This window comes from Armigeres subalbatus, chromosome 3 (assembly GCF_024139115.2).
Source record: "Armigeres subalbatus isolate Guangzhou_Male chromosome 3, GZ_Asu_2, whole genome shotgun sequence".
NCBI classification, from domain to species: Eukaryota; Metazoa; Arthropoda; class Insecta; order Diptera; family Culicidae; genus Armigeres; species Armigeres subalbatus.
The window spans coordinates 324451683-324473801 of record NC_085141.1 but is presented as its reverse complement, the minus strand read 5'-3'; the positions used below and the strand labels follow the sequence as shown (position 1 = coordinate 324473801).

The 22119-nt window shown below is 43.1% G+C and overlaps 2 protein-coding genes across 2 annotated transcripts; both read left to right on the top strand.

Moving 5' to 3' along the window:
* Positions 1-919: 919 nt before the first annotated feature.
* On the top strand, positions 920-3011 carry LOC134222699 (uncharacterized). Its single transcript, XM_062701862.1, has 4 exons — positions 920-1041; positions 1115-1762; positions 2082-2346; positions 2523-3011. The coding sequence occupies exons 1-4, from the start codon at positions 920-922 to the stop codon at positions 3009-3011; spliced, it is 1524 nt and encodes a 507-aa protein (XP_062557846.1).
* A 2854-nt stretch (positions 3012-5865) lies between these two features.
* On the top strand, positions 5866-21702 carry LOC134222698 (zinc finger and BTB domain-containing protein 18-like). The gene is made up of 5 exons (XM_062701861.1): positions 5866-6776; positions 12420-12424; positions 12493-13060; positions 21139-21429; positions 21501-21702. The coding sequence occupies exons 1-5, from the start codon at positions 5866-5868 to the stop codon at positions 21664-21666; spliced, it is 1941 nt and encodes a 646-aa protein (XP_062557845.1). The 3' UTR covers positions 21667-21702.
* Positions 21703-22119: the final 417 nt, after the last annotated feature.

The following is a 22119-nucleotide window of genomic DNA, read 5'->3' as shown; positions in this document are numbered from 1 at the left end:
TGGACTCAAGAGCGACCAGGCACATGTGTGGCCAACCAGAATTTTTCAAGAATATGATGGAAAGCGAAGTGAAATCCATCAGTTTGTCGGATGGAAAAATTGCAAAGGTGGAAGGTGTTGGCTCAGGTGAACTGTTATGTTACCATGACAACGGTGAACCTACGACGGTTACTCTTAGCAACGTGCTCTATGTACCAAGCTTGGAAATCAATCTCCTTTCTGTACCGAAGCTAGTGGATAAGGGTGCTGCTGTGATGTTCGATGAAATTGGGTGCAAAATTCTTGTTGGTGGTCAACTAGCAGCAGCAGCTGTCAAGACTGGCGGACTGTATAAATTAAGAACAACGAAAGAAGTGCTGATGACGGCCAGAGACCACCACAAAGTTGATTGTCAGCACGTATGGCACCGACGCTTTGGACATCGTGACCCAAATGCCCTTGATGAAATGGTAAGGAATAACCTCGTGGATGGTCTGAAGATATACGACTGTGGTGTACGCGAAGGGTGCGATTGCTGCCAGAAAGCGAAATTGAGCAGAAAACCGTTTCCGAAATCAGTAGAAAGAAAAAGTCGTTCAATTCTCGATCTAGTGCACACCGATGTTTGCGGGCCTGTAGAGAATGTATCGGTGTCTGGTTATCGTTATTTCATGACCGTCATCGACGATTATAGCAGGTTTTGTGTGTTGTATCTGTTGCGGAAGAAGGAAGAGGTACCCGAGAAGATAAAAGATGTGGCCATGATGAAACACAATTTGGGTGAACCCCGAAAGTCATCAGAAGCGACCAAGTTGGCGAATATACGGAAAGCAAGCTTAGGAACTTTTACAGAAGTAAAGGCATACGGGTGCAGTATACAGCAAGCTACTCACATCAACAAAATGGTGTAGCCGAGAGAAAAAAACGGTATCTAATCGAGATGAGCCGGTGTAAGCTGTTCGACGCTAAACTACCAGAGTACTACTGGGCAGAGGCGGTAAGTTTCTACCGGTTTTCTACCATCGAAATCAGTTCCGACAACGCCGTACAAAATTTGGAATGGTAAAAATCCAAACGTGACTCATCTGCAAATATTTGGTTGTGTAGCACATGTCCAAATCGTGATGCAAAAAAGGAAGAATGTAAGCCCTGCATCAATGAAGCTAACTTTCGTAGGGTACTCGTTGGAGCACAAAGCATACCGTTTTTTGGATCGATCGACTCGGAAAATAATAATCAGTCGAGATGCGAATTTCGTTGAGGAGGAGGAAAGCGTCGTACCCGAAGAAGTAGTCAGTAAGGAATTGGAAAACAGGTTGAACTATGAGTTGTCCATGAAGCCAGCTGAAGTTCAAGCCACTCCACTGGTCAATGAAACTGAATCGTTGGATGAGTCGGACGTGGATAATGATAACCCAGATGAGGACGATTTTGATTATGACACTGCGACCAAATCCACGGTAATCGAATGTAGCATCGATGACAACCCAGGACCGATTCGAAGATCTTCTCGAGGAACCAAGGGCATTTTGCCAGCTCGCTACCGTGATACATTGGGCATGGCATCAGATGTAGTTTCTGAACCACGAAGCTTTGAAGAAGCAATCAACGGCCCGGAAAGTGCATTTTGGAAAACAGCGATGGACGACGAATTCCGTTCACTGATGGAAAATGAAACCTGGGAAATCACAACGTTGCCGCCGGATCGTAAGAAAATTGGATGTAAGTGGGTGTTCAAACGAAAAACAGATGAAACCGGTATGGTAGTCCGATTCAGAGCCAGGTTAGTTGCTCAAGGGTACTCACAAAAATACGGAGCGGACTATGACGAAGTTTTCGCGCCGGTGGCTAAACAAGTCACTTTCCGTACACTGTTAACGGTAGCAGCTGAACAGAGACTTCTAGTCAAACATGTAGATATCAAGACTGCATATTTATACGGCACACTAGAAGAAGAAATCTTCATGAAGCAGCCCCCTGGTTATGAAACTGGCAATCCAGGTGCAGTCATCAGCCGATATGTGTCTATACGTTTGAGTTAGGAAGGGTCGGCGATCGTTTATCCTTATTTATGTGGATGATATACTAGTATTCTGTTCCAGTGAAGCCGAGTTTTGTGAGATAGTGAACCACCTGAAAAAATGTTTCAAGCTTACGGTGTTGGGCGACATCAAGCACTTCGTTGGAATGAAGATCACCAAGTTTCAAGGTGGATACCTTATCAACCAGCAGGCATACATCACCAAACTAGCTACTAGATTTGGTCTGTCAAATGCGAAAGGTTCGAGAATTCCGATGGACCCTGGTTACCAGCAAAAGGAGGAGAATTCAGCTGTATTAGCCAACAGCGACCAGTATCAAAGTCAGGTAGGTGGTTTGCTGTATATTGCAGTAAATTCACGACCGGATATTTCCATTAGCGCATCAATTCTGTGACGATCTGTTAGTCACCCCCGCGTTCGAGACTGGACTGAAGCGAAGAGAGTGCTAAAGTATCTTGTATACACGAGCAACTACTATTTGAAGCTAGGATCCACAAATAGAGAATTAGAAGTTTACTGCGACGCAGACTGGGCTGGAGATACGCTGGATCGAAAATCAACATCAGGCTTTCTTATCTTTTCGGCGGTGGAGTTGTGAGTTGGGCCTCCCGAAAGCAATCCTGCGTAGCCCTATCATCCACCGAATCCGAATTCATTGCTCTAGCCGAAGTATGTAAAGAAATCCAAGGGATGCTGAAGCTGCTCAAGGATCTCGAGAAAAACGTGGATCATCCGATCTGGATACGCGAGGATAACCACAGCTGCATCCAACAGGGGGAGAACGAGAAAGTGGACGACCGTTCGAAGCATGTTGATACGAAGTATTGTTTCATCAAGGACCTGAAAAACAAGAACGTCATTAGCTTGCTGTATTGTCCTACGGAAGATATGCTGGCAGACATGATGACGAAACCGTTAACAAGCGTGAAATTGGGAAAGCTACGTGAAGCAACAGGTGTTTTAGCTATCGATGTCGAGGAGGAGTGTTAGAGTTAACGAATCGTAGCAATCATAATCTATTGATGTAGTCTATATGAAATGAAGAGAACAAATAAATTAGTCTTTAGTTAACCGTCATTCAGTTCAGTCGAACTGTGTTTGTCTTCCTATTCCAATAAACTCGTCTTAGACGGTTGAATACATTCCACTAAAAAGAGCTTAAAATATTTGAAAAAATCCTATCGTAATTTTTTTTTTCATGCTTCATCAAGTATTGTGCCTTACCACTAAATGACAACTTCCGTGATCATTTTCCATAGATATGTAAAATATATCCGCAGTACAAATAAAAAGTACGTGCTATCAAAGCATCCACCACCAAAATTCACCACGTGGCGGGTGGCGGCCAAATATCACGCTGACGAAAATCAAGCAAACAACCAAGTAAAAATAAATATCGAGATATCGACACCTACATTTTCATTGCTAAGATTTTAAATATTTATTAACAATGGTTCATTAAAAAAATTAAAACAAATTTGTAGTGAATCAAAACGTGGATACGAATATCCGTACATAATTTATAATCCAACCTAATTTTGAATATTATCTAGTGGTTTTCTCAAGACTATCTAGGTTCACTAAGAAATTCATAAATCGCATTTAGACTACTACTCCTAGAAACTAGAACTACTAGAAACTTCTAAACTTACTTATTTTTTTTTAGGAAATTCCTTAAAGATTTCTTTTCTTCTCTCCAAGTTTTACTTCTAGACATTTCTTCGGCTATTCTTCCAGAAAAATCTCCGGTATTTCCTGCAGGAATGCATTTGAGAGTTCCTTCAAGCCAGGCTCTCCAAGGTCGAGGCCATTTGTTTTCTGGATAAGGTGGGAGATGGAAAGCAGCACAACTTTCGTGTCAGTTTATCCATCGTACCGATACTTAAGGTCCCGACCATACACAAAGAGAGTCTGGAAATGCCGTATTTCCGGTTGTGTCCGAGCCCACCTTCCTAAATCTGAAGATTCACAGACTCAATCATTTCGTCCGTGATCAGAAAATGAGTTGGAAGTGTCCGCGTTTGCAAAGTTGGTTTTCAATAGTCTGAAGTATGTTTCCTATAGTGGCGTTAGATGTGATTATTTAATTAATTTATTGTTCGCTCTCCAATAGTCAGATTTCGAAAGTGTGCGTGAATATTTGTGTGCGGCAAATGCCACCATCTAGATAGGCAAATTGTGCTCTAAATGTGATATGCATATGATGTGCTTGTACTCAAGTGTTTTGTTTCGCCAGATTGGCTAGATATTTCCCACACGCAGCTAATTATCGCACCCAAGCGCGACGCCCTAACGGACGGTATGTTCCTGGCGTGGACGAGATCCACCAGACGGCAAGCAACCGCCATTCCGTTTCGTCGGCTTCGTTAAGAAGCGTGAACAAGCCGGGAGCGTCGACCCCACCAGCAGGTCATCGACTGGTTAAGTAGAAACCACAACAAACCGGTGAGTCACCAAACCCTATTTTGATTGGGGTGCGGCGTCCGAGGAGGGCGCCGCGGAGGAACGTTTTTTTGTGCCAGTCGGAAAGCCTGCCGACTATCGCTTGGGTCCTCCATCACGGACCCGTGAAAATATGCGTGCATGAGCCCGTTCTGCTGCCACCCAAAATTATTGTCAAGTACCAGGAGCGCAGGCTTGGTAGAAGCTGAGCGCCCTCCAAATCCGTGACGTCACGTAAACATTAGGCACAGAGCACAAGTGAGTATAGAGTAGGAGCTAGAAGAGTGTTCGTCACAGCGCGATATTGTTTGTTGACTTCGAGTCCCGAGTTTGACTTTGATGTGTTATGTTGCTTCCAACTCATTGATGGTTGCTGGTGAGAGGAGAGAGTCTGCCGATGATGAGAGCGTCACTCAAGAGTGTATTAGGTTTTGGTGGGCTCTCACCGTCTCTTTGAATGTATGATATGCCTGTAAGGTATGGATGGAAGATAGGGTGGACCTTGTATGGCAACCCTAAGTTTGTTTTTGTTTTGCATCGTAAGTTATGAAAAATATTTGAAGTGAATATCGCAATCGTACGAATTACTATTTAAAATCATCTTGGTTCCTCAACACTTTGATATTTATTATCGCGGAAAGTGCCAGATGGTCCCCGTTACCGTTGCTGCAGCTTCTGCCGATCTATAAAGTTTTTAAATTGCGTGGGATCCGGTATCCAAACCCAACAGAGTGCTGTGTAGGTAGTTCCATGGACCCCTGGTAGTTCTAGGAAACCCCTAGCAACTCTGAACAGCAGGTAAATATTGAATATATTTTTAGACTGAATTTGTATAATAAATTATCAAATTTTAATAATGTATCTGCGCCACCAAAGAAAAAGCACGTAGTGCTAACGCTTCAACAGAAGCTGCAAGCGATTCGAAGCGTTGAGAACGGATCAACAGTAACAAAAGTTTCTCGGTAGTATAACATCGGAAGAACTACGCTTCTGGGATTCATCAAGAACCAGGAGACCATTGAGAACACCGCCTATAAATACCAGGAGACCGGCGTGACGGAACGGCGCACGATGAAAACAGCAAAGCTGGTTGCACTAGAGGAAGCTCTGTATCTTTGGATCTTACGGGAGCGTAGGAAGAAGCATATACTAATCCCGGAAATAGTGCGAGCAAAAGCGAAACAATTGTTTTCGATGTTGCAGACTCGGAATGTTTATGATTTGGATGTTCAATTTTCTTCGAGCAACGGATGGTACGACAGATTTAGGAAGCGGTTCGGATTGATAATGATTGGTGTTAAAGGCGAACGTGCTTCTGCAAACGTTAATGTCTTCGAACAGTTTAATATTAATTTCTTTCAACAAATTCAGGAGAATCGTTACGAGAAATGGGAAATTTATAATGCTGATGAATCGGCAATCGGCATTGTTCGTCAAGCTACTTCCTTCTCGCGCATTGGTCTTCAACGACGAAGACATTGCCGAAGGTAGGAAGGTGATTAAATCAAGAATTACATTTATGCCTTGCTGCAACATTGACGGCTCGAATAAACTACTTCTGATGTTCCTGGGTACGTCTCAGAATCCACGTGACCTGCCCAAAGACAAGTCTGACCTTCCAGTATATTACAAAAGCTCGAAGAAGGCTTGGATGAACCGAGATTTGTTTAAACAGTGGTTCTTCGAACAGTTAATTCCCTTGGTACAGAATTTTGCACAGCAGAAAGGACGAGAACCTAGAGCGTTGTTGCTCCTAGATAATTGTTCGGCGCACCACGATGGTGGCAACATTCTCGAAAGCAATGACGGGAAAATAAAAGTGATTTTCCTTCCACCAAATGTCACCTCACTCGGTCAGCCAATGGATCAAGGAGTACTCCATGCGGTGAAGAAACGGTACAAGAAAAAACTCATGCTTCATTTGCTTCTTGATGACACCGACTGCAGTATCTTTGAAGAAAGGCTTAAGAAAATCAGTCTGCGCCAAGTCATTGACTGGTTACATCAATCATGGGATGAAATCTCACATAAGACAATTGAGGGTTCTTGGAAGAACCTTCTAGATGAATATCCGCTCTTCGATCTAGAAGAAGCTGAAAGTGGGTCGTTAGATAATGACGTATTGTCTCTTGTGAAAGCTACAGCACATTTCTACCAGGAGAATCCCAGTAACGATGACATAAAAGACTGGTTGAATGACTCAGTATGTGACAGCAAAGGGAACAAAATCATCGGTGATTGTGATGTGTACACTGACAACGAAATTTTGGACAGCGTTCTACATGAGAACAAAGTGGAACCCGATGAGGACTGGTTAGAAAATTTGTCTAGTGAGCCGTTGCTTGTTATTGAACCATACGAAGAGGCATATGAAAACCACCAAAAATCAATAGATTGCGTTGATTTCCTGATCGATTTAATGGATCACAGACGAGATGCAGCGGAATCTATTCAACTACGGAAATTGCGAAGCAAGCTAATTGAATCGGATTGGCAACGTCGTCAACATTAAGGTTGGTTTGATTCATACTTTTCAATGTAATAATTAGTTCAACAAAAGTTTCAGTACAATTACCTTCATTGTTTCTAATCTGTATTTTGATTAGGCACAAATCTAGTCGTTTTTTTTTATTCAACAAAAGGTATCTATAATATTGGGACCGATGTGACTATCACGCTACCCGTTCTATTTAATATGTTAAACCTGTGTCGGGGATGTGACTCCTGCCGAAAATACCAGTCGTTGTCCCATCTAGAGCATTGCTTATTCCTCTCGACGAAATCATCAAGAGGATAAGAGCTGAGCAAGCCTTCCATACACTTATGCTTTTCTCTATATTCCTTCAATGTCGATGGATGTTAGTAGTAAGTTAACTATAACACTAAGCTGTAATACAGAATATTTCACTATTATTTCATTATTCGAGTGAATATGAACAGCTACTTCATTATCTACTTCGAAAAGTTAGAAGGTATCTACAACTGTTCACAGAATTTGGTGTTAATAATGTTTTGGGATGATTGTGATGACATTCTTAATGTCAAATCAAAGTGACTTTTAAGGTGACTTGGGGAAGCACTACACACCGAGTTATTTTTCCAATCTTTTGTCTCTTTCTGGCATTTTCACCTCGTAACTTTGGAGCGGTGTATTTGGGTTTTTAGTTGTTTGATGAAACTGTAAATGTATCAGCATGTAGATGGAGAGTAAGCACACGCTGGTACTTTTTCAAAATCATATTTGTAGTAGAAAAAAAATTAAGCATTCAATGATGAAATGATGACGATTTGATGATTGTTCGTGCTTCCCGTATCCCCTTAAACCATTTTTAATTCGACAATTGTCGAACGAGCGGGGTACGGATTAAAAAGTGTCGTATTAAATGGTGGCGAATGAGCGGGGTTCTACGGTAAAAAGTTTCTGTGGAAAAAAAAGAAACGGCAATACAAAACTACTAACTATTGAGTAGAAAAAAATGAGCGTGTAGTGGTATGAGTTATTGATATAAACACTTTTTTTTTCTTGAGCAAGGGTAAACGGAAATCTGCAACCAGACACCTGAGGAGGTACTCAGGTAGTGTGGGGATGGGTATGTCATGTAACTCTTACCCGACCCACTAAAACCAAAACCCTTTCGCCAGTCCGTACCCCGGCCCGCAATTAAGCAATACATCAGGGGGACTATTGAGAACGCTCACGCCTATGCTAACGCACTTGACGTCAATACACACAACATCGACTTCAAGGGTGGCTACCTCACCACCCGTCGATCGCAAGCTATGATAGTAACCTAACGGTCCGTATCATAATCTCACGTTGGAGACGAGCACCCCGACAACAACCACCGCACGTGAACCGCAATGACCTCTATATCTACATACTGAGGTCCCCGCAGCCCACCCGCGACATGTTGGTTGTCGGGGTGAGCAAGGTGTTCACTGCATCACAGGTGCCCTTACTGCACTCGTTGGTTTTGTTCAAGACGCCACCACCGCTGCAGTTTCGACATGATCTGTTGAGATGCTGTGTTCACCGCATTCCATATAGCTTCTTTCCGGCACATCCTCTCGACGAGGTTGTCCGGGGTTGTATCCATACCACTAATAAGCAGCATGGTATTGCGTTCTACCTCGAATCGCGGGCATGCGAACATCACATGCTCTGCCGATTCTACCTCACCTACACATTCAGGACACTCCGCAGAATCTGCGAAGCCAAACCTGTGTAGGAATTTCTTAAAGCAGCCATGTTCAGACAACACCTGTGTTAGGTGGAAGTTGACTTGACCATGCTTCCTATCAACCCAGTTGGACACATCTGGAATCAGTCTGTGGGTCCAACGACCTTTGACTGCGGTGTCCCATGCTCTTTGCCATTTGAGCAACGAAGCTGCTCTCTTGACACGTCGCACTTGCACCGAGTCCCTTTCGTTGTAGCACTCCACATCCTCCTCTAGGAGTGTGTCTATCGGCATCATTCCAGCTATAACGCACACCGCCTCATATGATATGGTGCGATATGCGCTCGCGACACGTAAGCACATAAGCCGGTGTACTCTGATCAATTTCTTTACATTGTACTCGGCTTTTAGTGCTACGGCCCATGCCGGCACGCCATAACGGATGATAGACAATGCTACGCCAGCTATCAGCCTACGCACTTGACTATGCACCGCCGATCTGTTGGACATCATTCGTGATAAAGATTTTATCGCCAATGAAGCCCGCTGACATGCATAATCGACGTGGCTCGTAAAATTGAGCTTATCATCGATCATCACGCCCAGATGCTTGAGAGACCTCACGGAGTTAACTGTGCAGGTCCCTACTCTTATCCTCGCCTGTTGCAGCCCATGACGGTTATGCACTACCACAACTTCTGTCTTGTGGTGTGCAAGGGATAAGTGGGATAACCGTGATATAAACATAAACAAACGAAAGTGTCACTTGACTGGTTTTGATTAGTTTTGATTGAGAATAGTATTTGAAACAAGTAGTCAAAATGAGTGACCGCCATGTAACTCCACGAATTTATCTGAAACAAATCCGAACAAAAATGCGATGTTAATGAATGTATGTTAATTTCATATATCGTATAAGTTCTTTTCCAGAAATTATAAGAAACATTCACCACATTCACAGGACCGCGAGTCGACGAAGTACTGGAGAGCTGGGACTGGAGAGAAGTTATTAAGCGAGTTGTAAGTACCGTAATGTTTTTATTACAGCGTGGATTGGCTTTCCGGGGAACTGATGAGACTTTTGGATCTCCATTTATTGGGAACTTTTTGGAAATCCTGGAGCTTATTGCCGAATTCGATCCATTTCTGGCTAAGCACATTAAGAAGCACGGAAACAAGCATAGAGGTCATGTAAATTATCTTTCATCGACGACTTGTGAAAAGCTGATTGAGATAATGGCAGAAGAAATGGTTAAGAATATTGTCAAGAGAATAAAAATGGCAAAGTATTATTCCATATCCGTTGATTCTTCTCCGGATGAGGCTCATATCGACCAACTCACAATCATTTTCAGATATATGGAAGGCACCAAGCCAGTTGAGCGGTTTTTGACATTCATTCCTAACTGTGGACACTCTGGAAAAGATATGACAGACGCTCTGCTATCATTTTTGGAAAAACATGAGATTAATATCGCCGATTGTCGCGGTCAATCGTACGATAATGCTCTGAACATGTCCGGTAAATACAAGGGCATGCAAGCATTAATAATTCAGCGACTTTTGTTCCATGTTGTGCACATTCGTTGAACTTAGTTGGCAAAGCTGCTGCTGTAGCTTGTGCGGATGCTGTTAAGTTTTTCAATTTCGTCCAAAACTTGTATACTTTCTTTACAAGCTCAAATGGAAGATATAAGATTTTGACTGAAGCATTGGATAGCACTGAACGAAAGTATACGATCAAAAACTTGAGCGATACGAGATGGTCTTGTCGTGCAGATGCCGTGAAGGCACTGTTATTCGGATACTCTGCTATCAAAAATGCTTTACACGCTATTTTTAACAATGACCATGAGAAAGAAATTGTTAAAAATGAAGCAACAAGCACAGAGAAACAGACGTCTCACTCAACACATGTTCCATCGTTCACCTTTTCAACGGAAGATTCAAATTTTTGTAGGTGGTCGATCGGCCACCGATGGCGCTTCCATCGATTTTGCTTGTGTTTGACGTTTGCACACTACCGCCATCTGGTTTCCGATTGTCCAATCACAGTGCATTTAGCATTGGGCGATAATGTTTCCGTGACGATGATTTTGATTGCATTTTGTTCTAAGTGAGACGTCTGTTTCTCTGTGCAACAAGCCTCCTCAATTTCCTCCGGAAATTATTCCTGTAGCTCCTCCGAGAAATCCATTGAGAATTTCACCGGAAAATCCTCAAAGAGTTCCTCTGGAAATTACTCTGGAGGTTCCTCCGTGAGTTCTTCCTCAGAGGAACTGCCGGTGAAACTCCCAGAGGAATTCCTGAAGGAACTGCTGGAGGAACTCCCGGAGGAATTTCAGGAGGAACTCCTAGAAGAATTCTCGCTTAACTTTTCAAAAGGACCTAAGTAACATTTTGTTCATGATTTAATTTGAATAGCGCAATCAACAGAACAACATGAAATCTATTGATTGCAGTATTCAAATTAATTCATGAAAAAAATGTTACTTAGGACCTTTTGAAAAGTTAAGCGAGAATTCCTCGAAGACTTCCCGCAGGAACTCCCAGAGAAACTATCGGAAGAATTTCGGGAGGAAGTTCTAGCTAAACTTCTGAAGAAAGTCTAAATGATTTCCTGAAAAAAGCCTGAATAATTTCCTGGAAGAGCAACTGGTGGAACTCCTGGAGGAATTTCCCGGAGGAACTGCCGGTGGAGTTCGCGAAACAAATAATACGATCAGATTGAAAGTTAGCAAAATGAATCATGTAACCATGTAACCAATACAAATAAGTTTAACCTTCCGGAAATCGCACCGTTGTAAAAAGTTAAACAGATTCAAGTGAAGCTCGCTCTTCATTCACAACAGGGGTAGGATTTCGTGATTAATTCAGGACCAAGCGAGTCCAAAAGACGTTTATCAAATTTTAAAGTTTTGACTTAAGCACGTTTCTGAATAAAAACAAGGATCTGAATTTTTTTGTCCCGCGTTGGCACAAAATATATCTGGTCACTTTAATTAAAATGCTCCGAGGTCACTGAAATATTTATTTATCGGCCCACAGCGGATGTCACTTTTCCGACCGATGAGAAGAAGAATCGTGGAAAAAGAAGACGCTCGTGGTCCATAGGGGTGGGTTCGTTCATCAGTGCCGCCACCTACAAAAAACTTGAAAAAAGTAGTAACATGGAAATTCGAAATGGCATGATTTAATTAAAATGCCTCTAAAACGTTATGAATAAATTTCAGTCAAACTATTTTTGGTCTGTAGTGTCAACATTCTTAAGAATTTAATTTAATTATGCTAATAGCTGCTTTTCAAGTGAAACAAAAAAATCGAGATAACATAATCATTCTGTGTGCTTTTAAAATTCGAACCCCTTAAACCAAAAACTTTATGATAAAAATCTTTAATTTTTGTTTTATAACAAAAATATAAAAATATACATATTTCCAATGAAAGCTTAGCTGGCGGTATTCTTCTTCCCTATTGACGGCGAAACTAAAAAGCTCCGCCGAATCCAAAGCATATAAACAAAACATCGTCAGATCAAGGAAGAAATCAACAACAGTGCTGTTGCAAAAGAAACCAATTTCTACACAAGCTAAATACTCACAGAGAACTTTCTGTTCAAGAGTCACAGAGTTCTGCATGATGGAAACTGTGTGTCGTTTGTGCCTGGCAGAACGTTCCTATTTCGATCCCAGTCATTATGGATACGATAGCTCTAAGGAGAACTCCTCGCCCGGTGAAAAGAAATTGGAACAACTTGTTCTGCAATATTTGCCAGTAAAGGTAAGTTGTTCCGTCTAGAAATTCCGTTGTAAGAAATTTTGAAATAGTTTCAGTTCTTCATTTTTCAGATCGTAAAACGGAGGATGATGTTGATTATCCATTCATCTGCACTGGTTGTAGTTCGTTGATCTATCAGTGGCACAGGTTCTGCACGTCGTGCATTGAAAATGATCAAATTTATCAAGAACGGCTGCAACACAGAGTTGGTGATGCATTCAATCAACAAGAACATTTAGTGCTACTGAAAGACGAAGTTACCGAAAATTCGGCAGTAGAAACTAGAAAACCTCGCATGTACCTTGAGGTCGAACTTATAAATGTAAGCGAGAAGATAGAACTCTCTGAAAACGATGTTGATCCCAGAACTGATACAACTGATTTCGAAGAACAAGCACCAAAGAAAAAAGCAAAAATTCTGAAGAAATCGCCAGTCTCTAGAGCTTCGAAACATTCACCGAACGAGAGCGACAAATCAAAGCCATCAGTGGATACCGACCAACCGCAAAAGAAACTTGGCAGACCTAGGATCTATCCATTGGATTATAAGGCCCCACCGCGCCGAGAGATGTGTCCAGTCTGCGGAAAGTTCGTCTCTACATTGTCGGAACACATTCGGATTCACGGTTGTGGTGATAAGTAAGTATTATACGTACCCTATAGAATTATTATATCAAATTCTCCTTAAACTCAACAATATTTTCGCATTAATTTATGAATACCAATATTTATTGCTGATACAACCTTGGATACAACTTCAAATTCAATTTCTCTTTGAAGAGTCAACTGAAAAAAAATGTTGCGTTTTGTTGTTCTTTTTTTGTTTCTTTTTGAAGTTACCAAGTTTGCTTACCAACGTGTTGTGGGAATTAAGGTCGGTTTTGTGTGTTTCTCGAAGAAATTATCCGGCTGCTTGGTTTCGTTTATGCAGCCGCTTCTCCCCGCCATCCACGAAGCAAAGTGCCTTTCAACGACATTATTCAGGCCTCAATCCAGGCTCAAATTGGACATTTCCCTTCACTTAATCATAGGCCATTAGCACCTCTAGGGATACATAGGGCCAACGTAGAGAATCTCTATCCTGGGCGGCTGCTCGCTTTTAGCCTTCACCAGGTCAGATCTCTATTGAATTCCATGATTTATTTGTTGAGGAAACTCATCACGAGCCCCTGGGTCTGCATTTGCTGCGATGTTCTGCCGGATTGTAATCCAATAAATATTTAAAATAGATTTCGTCACTCTCCGGTCTTTCGAAATGTGTGACCGCAACCTACATCTATTTAAGCTCTCGAATACTTGATGAATACTCGCAGCTTTTATGAGATCTCTCGCTTATAACACAGATTTAAGTTAGAGTAAATTTCATTATTTATTTCCGTCTAAGACGAGTTAAGTAATTTTGTAATTTGATGGGCTACAGCTCTTCGATGAACCTACGCCGAATGGAGTATCCTTCTCCACTGGACTCGATCCTGGGCCAATCGCTTCCAGTCGCCCTGAACATTGAGCGCCCTCAGGTCCTCTTCAACTGCAAAAAGCCATCGTGTACGCGGCCTTCCACGAAGCCTGCGGCCTCTTCCGGGTTCTCTACTAAATATTATCTTCGCTTGACGTTCTTCCGGCATACGAACAACGTGACCAGCCCACCGTAGTCTGCCGTGTTGTATTAGCTTAATAATATCCAGCCCTTTATACACCTGGTACAATTCGAGATTCATGCGACGCCGCCAGATACCGTTCTCCTGTTTACCGCCGAGTATTGTCCGCAGCACCTTACGCTCAAACACTCCGAGAGCTCTCCGATCAGCCTCCTGTAACGTCCATGTCTCATGGCCGTATAAAGCCACCGGAAGAATCAGAGTAGTATACAGCGCGAGTTTTGTTTTCGTTTGCAGACTACGGGACTTAAGCTGGTTACGAAGTCCGTAATAAGCCCTATTTGCAGTTGCAATACGCCTTTTCACCTCGCGGGTAACATCATTATCGCACGTCACTAATGTTCCAAGATACACAAATTCTTCTACCACTTCAAATTTTTCACCATCCAGCACTATTTCGCTATCACCACCACTAATGAACCCACGTTGATTGCCAGCGACCATGTACTTCGTTTTGCTGGTATTGATCGTGAGTCCAATCCTTGCTGTCTCCCTTTTAAAAGGCGCAAAAGCCTCTTCCACGGCACGGCGATCAATTCCGATAATATCGATATCGTCCGCAAATCCCAGGAGCATATGCGATTTAGTGATAATGGTACCGCTTCTTTGCACACCAGCTCTCCTAATCGCTCCCTTGAGCGCTATATTGAACAGTAGGTTCGAGAGTGCATCACCCTGCTTTAATCCATCTAAGGTAACAAATGACATCGATATTTCATCCGCTACCCTTATACTTGATTTCGATCCGTCCAACGTTATACGAATCAGCCGTATCAGTTTCGCCGGAAAACCATGTTCAAGCAGAATTTGCCATAATTCATTCCGTTTCACTGAATTGTACGCCGCCTTGAAATCAATAAACAGATGATGTGTCTGCAAGTTGTACTCCCGGAATTTATCAAGGATTTGTCTCAGGGTAAACATTTGATCCGTCGTTGATCGGCCCTCACGAAAACCTGCTTGGTATTCGCCGACGAAGGACTCTTCAAGCGGTCTCAATCTGTTGAACAGAATACGGGACATAATTTTGTACGCCGAATTAAGGAGGGTTATTCCTCGGTAATTGGCGCACTCCAGTCTGTGCCCTTTCTTAAAGAGAGGGCAAATGAGGCCGTCCAACCAGCTAGCAGGCATTTCCTCGTCTTCCCATATTTTCGACATAATATGGTGCAGAACTTCATAAAGCTGCTCACTGCCATGTTTGAGAAGTTCAGCCGGGAGCTGGTCCTTCCCCGCAGCCTTATTGTTTTTCAGCTCTTTGACAGCTTTTTAACCTCATCTAGTGTAGGTGACTCCACAGCTTGTCCATCGTCGCTAATATTTATTCTGTTCACCGATGCACCGTCACTTCCTCCATTCAACAAAGTCTCGAAGTGTTGCTTCCACCTGGCAGCCACTTCAGTTTTATCTGTCAGCAAATTCCCTTGTTGGTCGTTGCACATGACGGGAGATGGCGCTGTCTTTCTCCACACGCCATTGCAGACTCATAAAACCTCCGCATATCGTTCTGCTCCATTTTTCCCTGCGCCTCACTAATGACTTGTTCTTCGTTTTTTTTTCTTCCTGCGGTGGGTTCGTTTTTCGGCTGCTCTTGCTTCCTTGTACCGATCTCTATTCGATCGGGTACCTGACACCAACATCCGGCTTCTGGCAACGTTCTTCTCGTCTGTCACTCTCTGACACTCCACATCGAACCAACCCGTCCTGGGTCGCCTCTGTGCAGTGCCTACCACTTCTCGTGCTGTTGTGCTCACCGCTCCATGGATCGACTCCCATAGATCGTTGATGTTGTCGCTAACGTTGATTGCACTTATCCGTTCGTCGAGCTTCTGGCGGTAATCAGCCGATACTCCTTCCGCCGACAATCGCTGGATATTGTAACGCATCGTTCGCTGTGATCTTTCGTTCGATACAGTTGTCAACCGTGATCGAATTTTACTGACAACGAGGTAGTGATCAGAGTCAATGTTCGGACCTCTGAATGTCCGCACATCGATAACATCCGAGAAATGGCGCCCATCCACCAGAACATGGTCTATCTGGTTGCAAGTTTCACCATTTGGGTGTCTCCAGGTGTGCTTTCGGATGTTCTTTCGTGCAAAGTAGGTGCTACTGATGGCCATCCCTCTGGCAGCAGCAAAATTTACTAGCCGTAGGCCGTTGTCATTGGTAGCGGAGTGAAGGCTCTCCCTACCGATTATGGGACGGAAAAAGTCCTCTCTACCGACCTGGGCGTTAGCGTCTCCGATAACAATTTTCACGTCATGCTTTGGGCACTCTCCATAGGCTTTATCAAGACATTCATAAAACGTGTCCTTCACGTCGTCGGATTTATCGTTTGTCGGTGCGTAAACGTTGATTAGGCTGTAATTGAAGAATTTGCCCTGTATCCTCAACACACAGATTCGTTCGCTAATGGGTTTCCACCGCATCACTCGCTTCATCTGCTTGCCCATCACTACGAAACCAACTCCATTCTCTGCTGTTTCACCGCCGCTGTGATAGATGTTATACTTGAATGCAGTATTGGTCGTGGGGTCCACGGCTCGGAATTCACGTTCTCCGGATCTAGGCCATCGGACTTCTTGAATAGCAGCCACGTTCACTCCAACCTTCTGCAGTTCACGAGCCAGAAGGCTCACTCGTCCAGGTTCATGTAGGGTCCTGACATTCCAGGTACCGAGTTTCCAATGGGCTGCAAAATGGTGGGTTGACATCAAGGAAGGAGCGCCCAACAGAGCTCTGGTCCCCACAAGTCCCTATCTCACGCTTCCACGGGTCGTCCGATGACAAAAGACCGCCAGCTAAGGGTTGTGTACTTAGCTGGTAGTGCAGCCTGGGCACTATTGTCCTTCTGACATCAGCTAGAGTGAGAAGGTACGCCTCGAGCGTCTGTTCATCAGGAGGTGCGGCTCAAACAGCGTCTGCCTGGTACCCAGCGGCTGATTAACGAAATGCTGTATCGCGTCAGCTATACCTAAGGTGGCAGCCCCATCATCGCGATGTAGGTAACGCGACCCCGGTTAGGTAGCTTACTGAAGCCTCTCAAATAGCACGAAAAATGGAGATAGAAGAAAAAGAGAACGTTATTTTTGGCAACCGACCCGGCAACGAAATAAGGACTATGATTGGAAGACGAGTTAAGTACTCTCCATTTAATTCCACCAATTGAACCGTTTGTTTGAGAAACTGCATATGTAACATTTTTGGCCAAAATGAGATTTTTATATATTCTGAATCCTCGTCCAAAAATACATATTCTGGCAAAAAATACGAAAAAAAAAATTTTTGTTCAGGAATGTATGAAAAAAATTTCGTTTGTTTGAGAAACTACATATGTCCACGCACTTTGAAGAGCAATTGTGGAGTACTGTTTACATTTTTTGCACTGAAAGTGCCCCAGGATGTTGAGTTTTGCCAAAAACTATTGATCTGTATCGAAGAAATCGAAAGATTCGGTGCAAATTTGTTAAAAAACTGTTTTTTGTTGTTTTCTCGAAATAGTGTAAAACGGACTTATGCAGTTTCTCAAACAAATGATTCAATTACTTTCGATATCTTCCGTCGTCGTCCAATTTGCGTACAAATATCCATTTGCAGCCAATCGCTTTCCGATCAGGTGGTAGATCCGCCAAATGCCATTTACAATTCTCATGCAATGATTTGATCTAATCTTCCATAGCTCTACTTCGGGACTATTCATTGCTTCGCCGTATGTTTTCGGCTCATCTTTAAATTTTCTTGCCATTCCTGTTGCTTCTCGGAAACGCAGAGACGGCACACCTTTTGTGTTTCGGGATGATCGTCTAACCGGCGTGGCAGTTGGCTCAATTACCTCGTCGACTGCTGCACCATCGTCATCTTCATCTTCGTTCGGAGTATCGTACATGCTTGAATCTACATTCGATAGCTCCTCCTCAACCAGAGTTTCATCGTTGATATCTTCTTCAGATTCTGGAGCCGCATCAACAAGATCACCCAGAATATCGAGATTGAACTGCTGGACGACTTCTGGTTCGTACTCTACGATTTCAGTATCCAACTTTTCCGAATGCTTGATGTCCTCATGATCCTCCATTTATATAAAGTTCGCAGTCAGTTTCTTACCCTTTAGGATCAAGCTTCGTGCGTTTCTCAGCTGGCACATGAACGATAGCTAAGCATCCAAAAATGTGTAGTTTGCTGTTGTCCGAATGTTTTCCGTACCATAATTCAAATGGTGTCTTTTCGATGGACCTAGATGATAGGATGTTTTGGAGGTGTACAGCTGTATTGATGGCTTCGGCCCAGTAGCGATATTCAAGCTTCGCATCAATTAAACATACATCGACCCATTTCCACCAACGTCCGATTTTTTCTTTCCGCAACTCCGTTTTGATGCGGGACCTGCTGTATACTGTGCAACAATTCCATTGGATCGATAAAATTAACCTAAACACTTGGCCTTATATTCACCGCCCTGATCTGAACGGATGACAACGGGATTTCGTCCAAAACGGCTGTGGACCATGGTAACGTATTCCTCGATCACTTCTGCTGCTTCCGATTTTCGTTTCAAGAAATACACCGTCGTGTAGCGGCTAAAGTCGTCGTTTATGAAAAAATACCTTTATCCGCCCGGTGTCACTGTATTCATGGGACCACAAATGTCAGTACGTAATAGGTCCAGGATCTTCATCGACTCTCGCTCCGTTTTCCGTGGCTTCCGTGCAATCTTCCCTTCAACACAACATACGCAGGTCCAAAAAATGACACATTTCTTGATAAATACGTTCTTTGCCAGTCCTTCACGGACAGCCCGCTGGATTGCGTTCGGGTCCCGGTGTCCTAGCTTGCGTTGCCAAGGATGAATGCAATCTTTCGTATGCTTCACAACCTTCATGCTTCGTTCGTGGATAGTCTTCAGTTGGTACATTTCACCTATCTTCTTTGCAACTGCTGTCACAACGTCTCCACATCTAATCAAGCAGCCACGGGTTTTCTCAAATGTAACTTCCGCTCCCTTGTTGACGAGGTTTCCAACGGCTCAGCAAATTAGATTCCAAATCCGGGACATAATATACGTCGTTGAGGATGATCTTTTGTTGGCCTCCGTTCTCATTGTAACAACTCAAGTGACCGGAACCGGTGAGTGATGGCTACATCCGTGCTTGGCTTCAGTTCATCGAAGGATGTTCGGTCGCAACACATATGCGAGGTGGTACTGGAGTCGACTATCCAATTCTTCAATTGATTCCGGTTGTGGGAAAGCATGAAAGAAAATGGTTAGGTTTTCGCTATTATCCCCTTTTGCTCAAGCTTCTGTTACCCTCGTCCACCGGATGTGGCAGAAACTTTGCTCTTCATCATTGAACAATCACGTTTCGTATAGGATGTTGATGCTTCGTACTTCGCCATCGAACAGTCACGCTTTATGTGGCCCGAAATTATCTTTTTCTCGGAAGCGACGCGTAGGATGGACTCACTTTGATGGGACTTCTCCATTCTCTTTTTGCTTATCCAGTAACTTGATTTTTACCAATTCCATCGTCAAGTCCTTGTCCGCACGGGTTTCCAACGCCGCTGTGATGTGATCAAAAGACTCTGGTATGATCTTCAGATTCATGGCCACTAAATATAATTGTGGTTGCCGCGTTGCTTCGCTCCATCATGACGGGATGCTACGTTTTGGAGTTTAGTAGAGTCACTGCCTAGCTTCCATCATGAGTTTCAGTAATCAAAACTATATCTGAATTGTGCTGCTCTAGGGACGAGGTCAGCTTTAAACATTGCTGTAATGCGATCGACCCCCGATCCTTGTTGGATTTCATGCCTAAGATAGCTGCTTCTATGTTCTACAGTGATAGGGCTTACGAGGTGATACAGATTATGAATAGAGGTAATAATATTACCTTTATTGGGTAACGCCATGCCGAGATGTTGATGGTTCATCGTGCGTTTGTATTTGACAGTTGCATCATTTCAGTTGATCAGTGGGTCGCGTCTTTCATATTCCCAGTTGTTGCGGCTTTCTCTTCTTCGTCGGCCAGGAATGAGTCCATCCATGCACGCTTGTTTCATCAACGGAAGTATTGAACTTCCTCCTCTAGCTAGCCGAATGCCTTTGACAGGACTCGTAGGTATTTGGTTGCTTTGGTTCTAGCACGCTCTAACGCGACCAAAGTGATTGTTAGACGCAATGACAGCTCTGTGTTTATTGTGGACAATAAAAAAATCTCCATTTTCGGCCGATGTAGATTTAATGTTCAGTAGCTATGGCCACCACTAAAAAAATTGTAACTTTGTGTGCTGGTCAATGGCAGAAGATCGATCTACTGCTACTGTCTTCCAATCAAACCGATTTCCAGCGTTTTCCTCAGATGGGGATCATCTCCGCGGTAATACATAGGACTGTCTTCAACGGACTTGCTAGTTGCACTCATGGGGACATTCAACTGGTTATTATTGATAAGAAAATTATTTTGAGCTTTTTAGTGGAATGTTTTCACCTGTCATAAGACGAGTTTATACAATCCCATTGAATTCCACCACTTAATTGTATCTTGACAGATACGTATTTCGACCTCAAAAGTAAGGCCGTCTTCAGTGTCTCGTACTTGACTCGACTTCGAGTCAAGTACGAAGTCGAGTCAAGTACGAGACACTGAAGACGGCCTTACTTTTGAGGTCGAAATACGTATCTGTCAAGATACAATTAAGTGGTGGTCTTATGACAGGTGGTTATTATTATTTATTCAGACTAAGGCCGAAGTGGCCTGTGCGGTATATAAGAGTCTTCTCCATTCGGCTCGGTCCATGGCTACACGTCGCCAACCACGCAGTCTACGGAGGGTCCGCAAGTCATCTTCCACCTGATCGATCCACCTTGCCCGCTGCGCACCTCGCCTTCTTGTGTCCGTCGGATCGTTGTCGAGAACCATTTTCATTCAACCACATTCAACTGGTACCGATGATAAAACTGTACCTTACAAACCTACATTAATGATTACAACATCCCGACCATGCTCAACACAAAAAAATACGCCGTCGCAAAAATGATATAAATTACTCATCCAACAGGTACCAATGTCCGTACTGTGAGAAGGACTTCAACACAAAGTCAAACTGGTACCGCCACCTGAACATCCACACGCGAGCCAAAGAATATAAGTGCGAAGAATGCGGAAAAGAGTTTTCGCAGAGAAACGGCTTGAAGGCGCACCTGTCAACGCATACCAAGGACCGGAAATACGTGTGTCCGGTGTGCGAGAAGACTTTCTACCAACGGACGGCATTCTGTCGGCATAAACGAACGCATTTCGAAGAACCATCAGTCCCGTGCCCCGAGTGTGGTCGCAAGTTTCTTTGCCCGTTAGTTAAAAACGTATTCATTAGTGTATTATCGATTTATAAACGTAACACCTTGCCTTTCCTCTTTTCAGTGGCTCAATGAGGAACCATTTGAGAATGCACCTACCAAGAGAGTTTGCCTGTGAACTTTGTGGTAGAGCCTTCTATCGGAACAGCAATCTCAAAACCCATATGAAAACACACCAGAGAAAGGAAGGCGTTCGGGCTCAGGCATCTGCACCAAAAAAAGAAAGTTGATTGGATCAGCAACATAAATAATAGGTACATACAAACATTTTTGTTGGTATTTTAAAAAATTAACGATTTTTTATTTAAATTGAAAGAAATACCATAATTCTAGTTTACCCTTTAAAAATTCTAAGGTTACCCTTTACCCGAGATAAGACGAAAAAGGCTTTTCTGAAAGGCTGATAATGTCAAATGGTTTCAAAATAGTTTAACAATACTATGGATTGCCGTCATTTATCATTGTAGTTTTTATGGAAATGAGACTCGACAACTCCGGAAAACTTTGATGGAAACCCGGGTAGACGATAATAGCTCATTAACAGTAAAACGTGATATTGATAACAAAACATGATATGAACTTGTTTGAAATAAGAGTAAAAATAACAAGCGAAAATAACAAAAATTTGCACCGAAATATCATAAAAATATCAGGTTTTGCTATTAACAAGAACTTATCAATAT

Coding starts and splice junctions, on each gene's coding strand:
- LOC134222699 (XM_062701862.1), top strand. CDS start 920: ATGAGCCGGTGTAAGCTGTTCGACGCTAAACTACCAGAGTACTACTGG. Junction 1,042..1,114: donor GCCGTACAAAATTTGGAATG/GTAAAAATCCAA, acceptor GATGCAAAAAAG/GAAGAATGTAAGCCCTGCAT. Junction 2,347..2,522: donor GCGACCAGTATCAAAGTCAG/GTAGGTGGTTTG, acceptor ATCCACAAATAG/AGAATTAGAAGTTTACTGCG.
- LOC134222698 (XM_062701861.1), top strand. CDS start 5,866: ATGCTGATGAATCGGCAATCGGCATTGTTCGTCAAGCTACTTCCTTCT. Junction 13,061..21,138: donor ATTCACGGTTGTGGTGATAA/GTAAGTATTATA, acceptor CTCATCCAACAG/GTACCAATGTCCGTACTGTG. Junction 21,430..21,500: donor GGTCGCAAGTTTCTTTGCCC/GTTAGTTAAAAA, acceptor TCCTCTTTTCAG/TGGCTCAATGAGGAACCATT.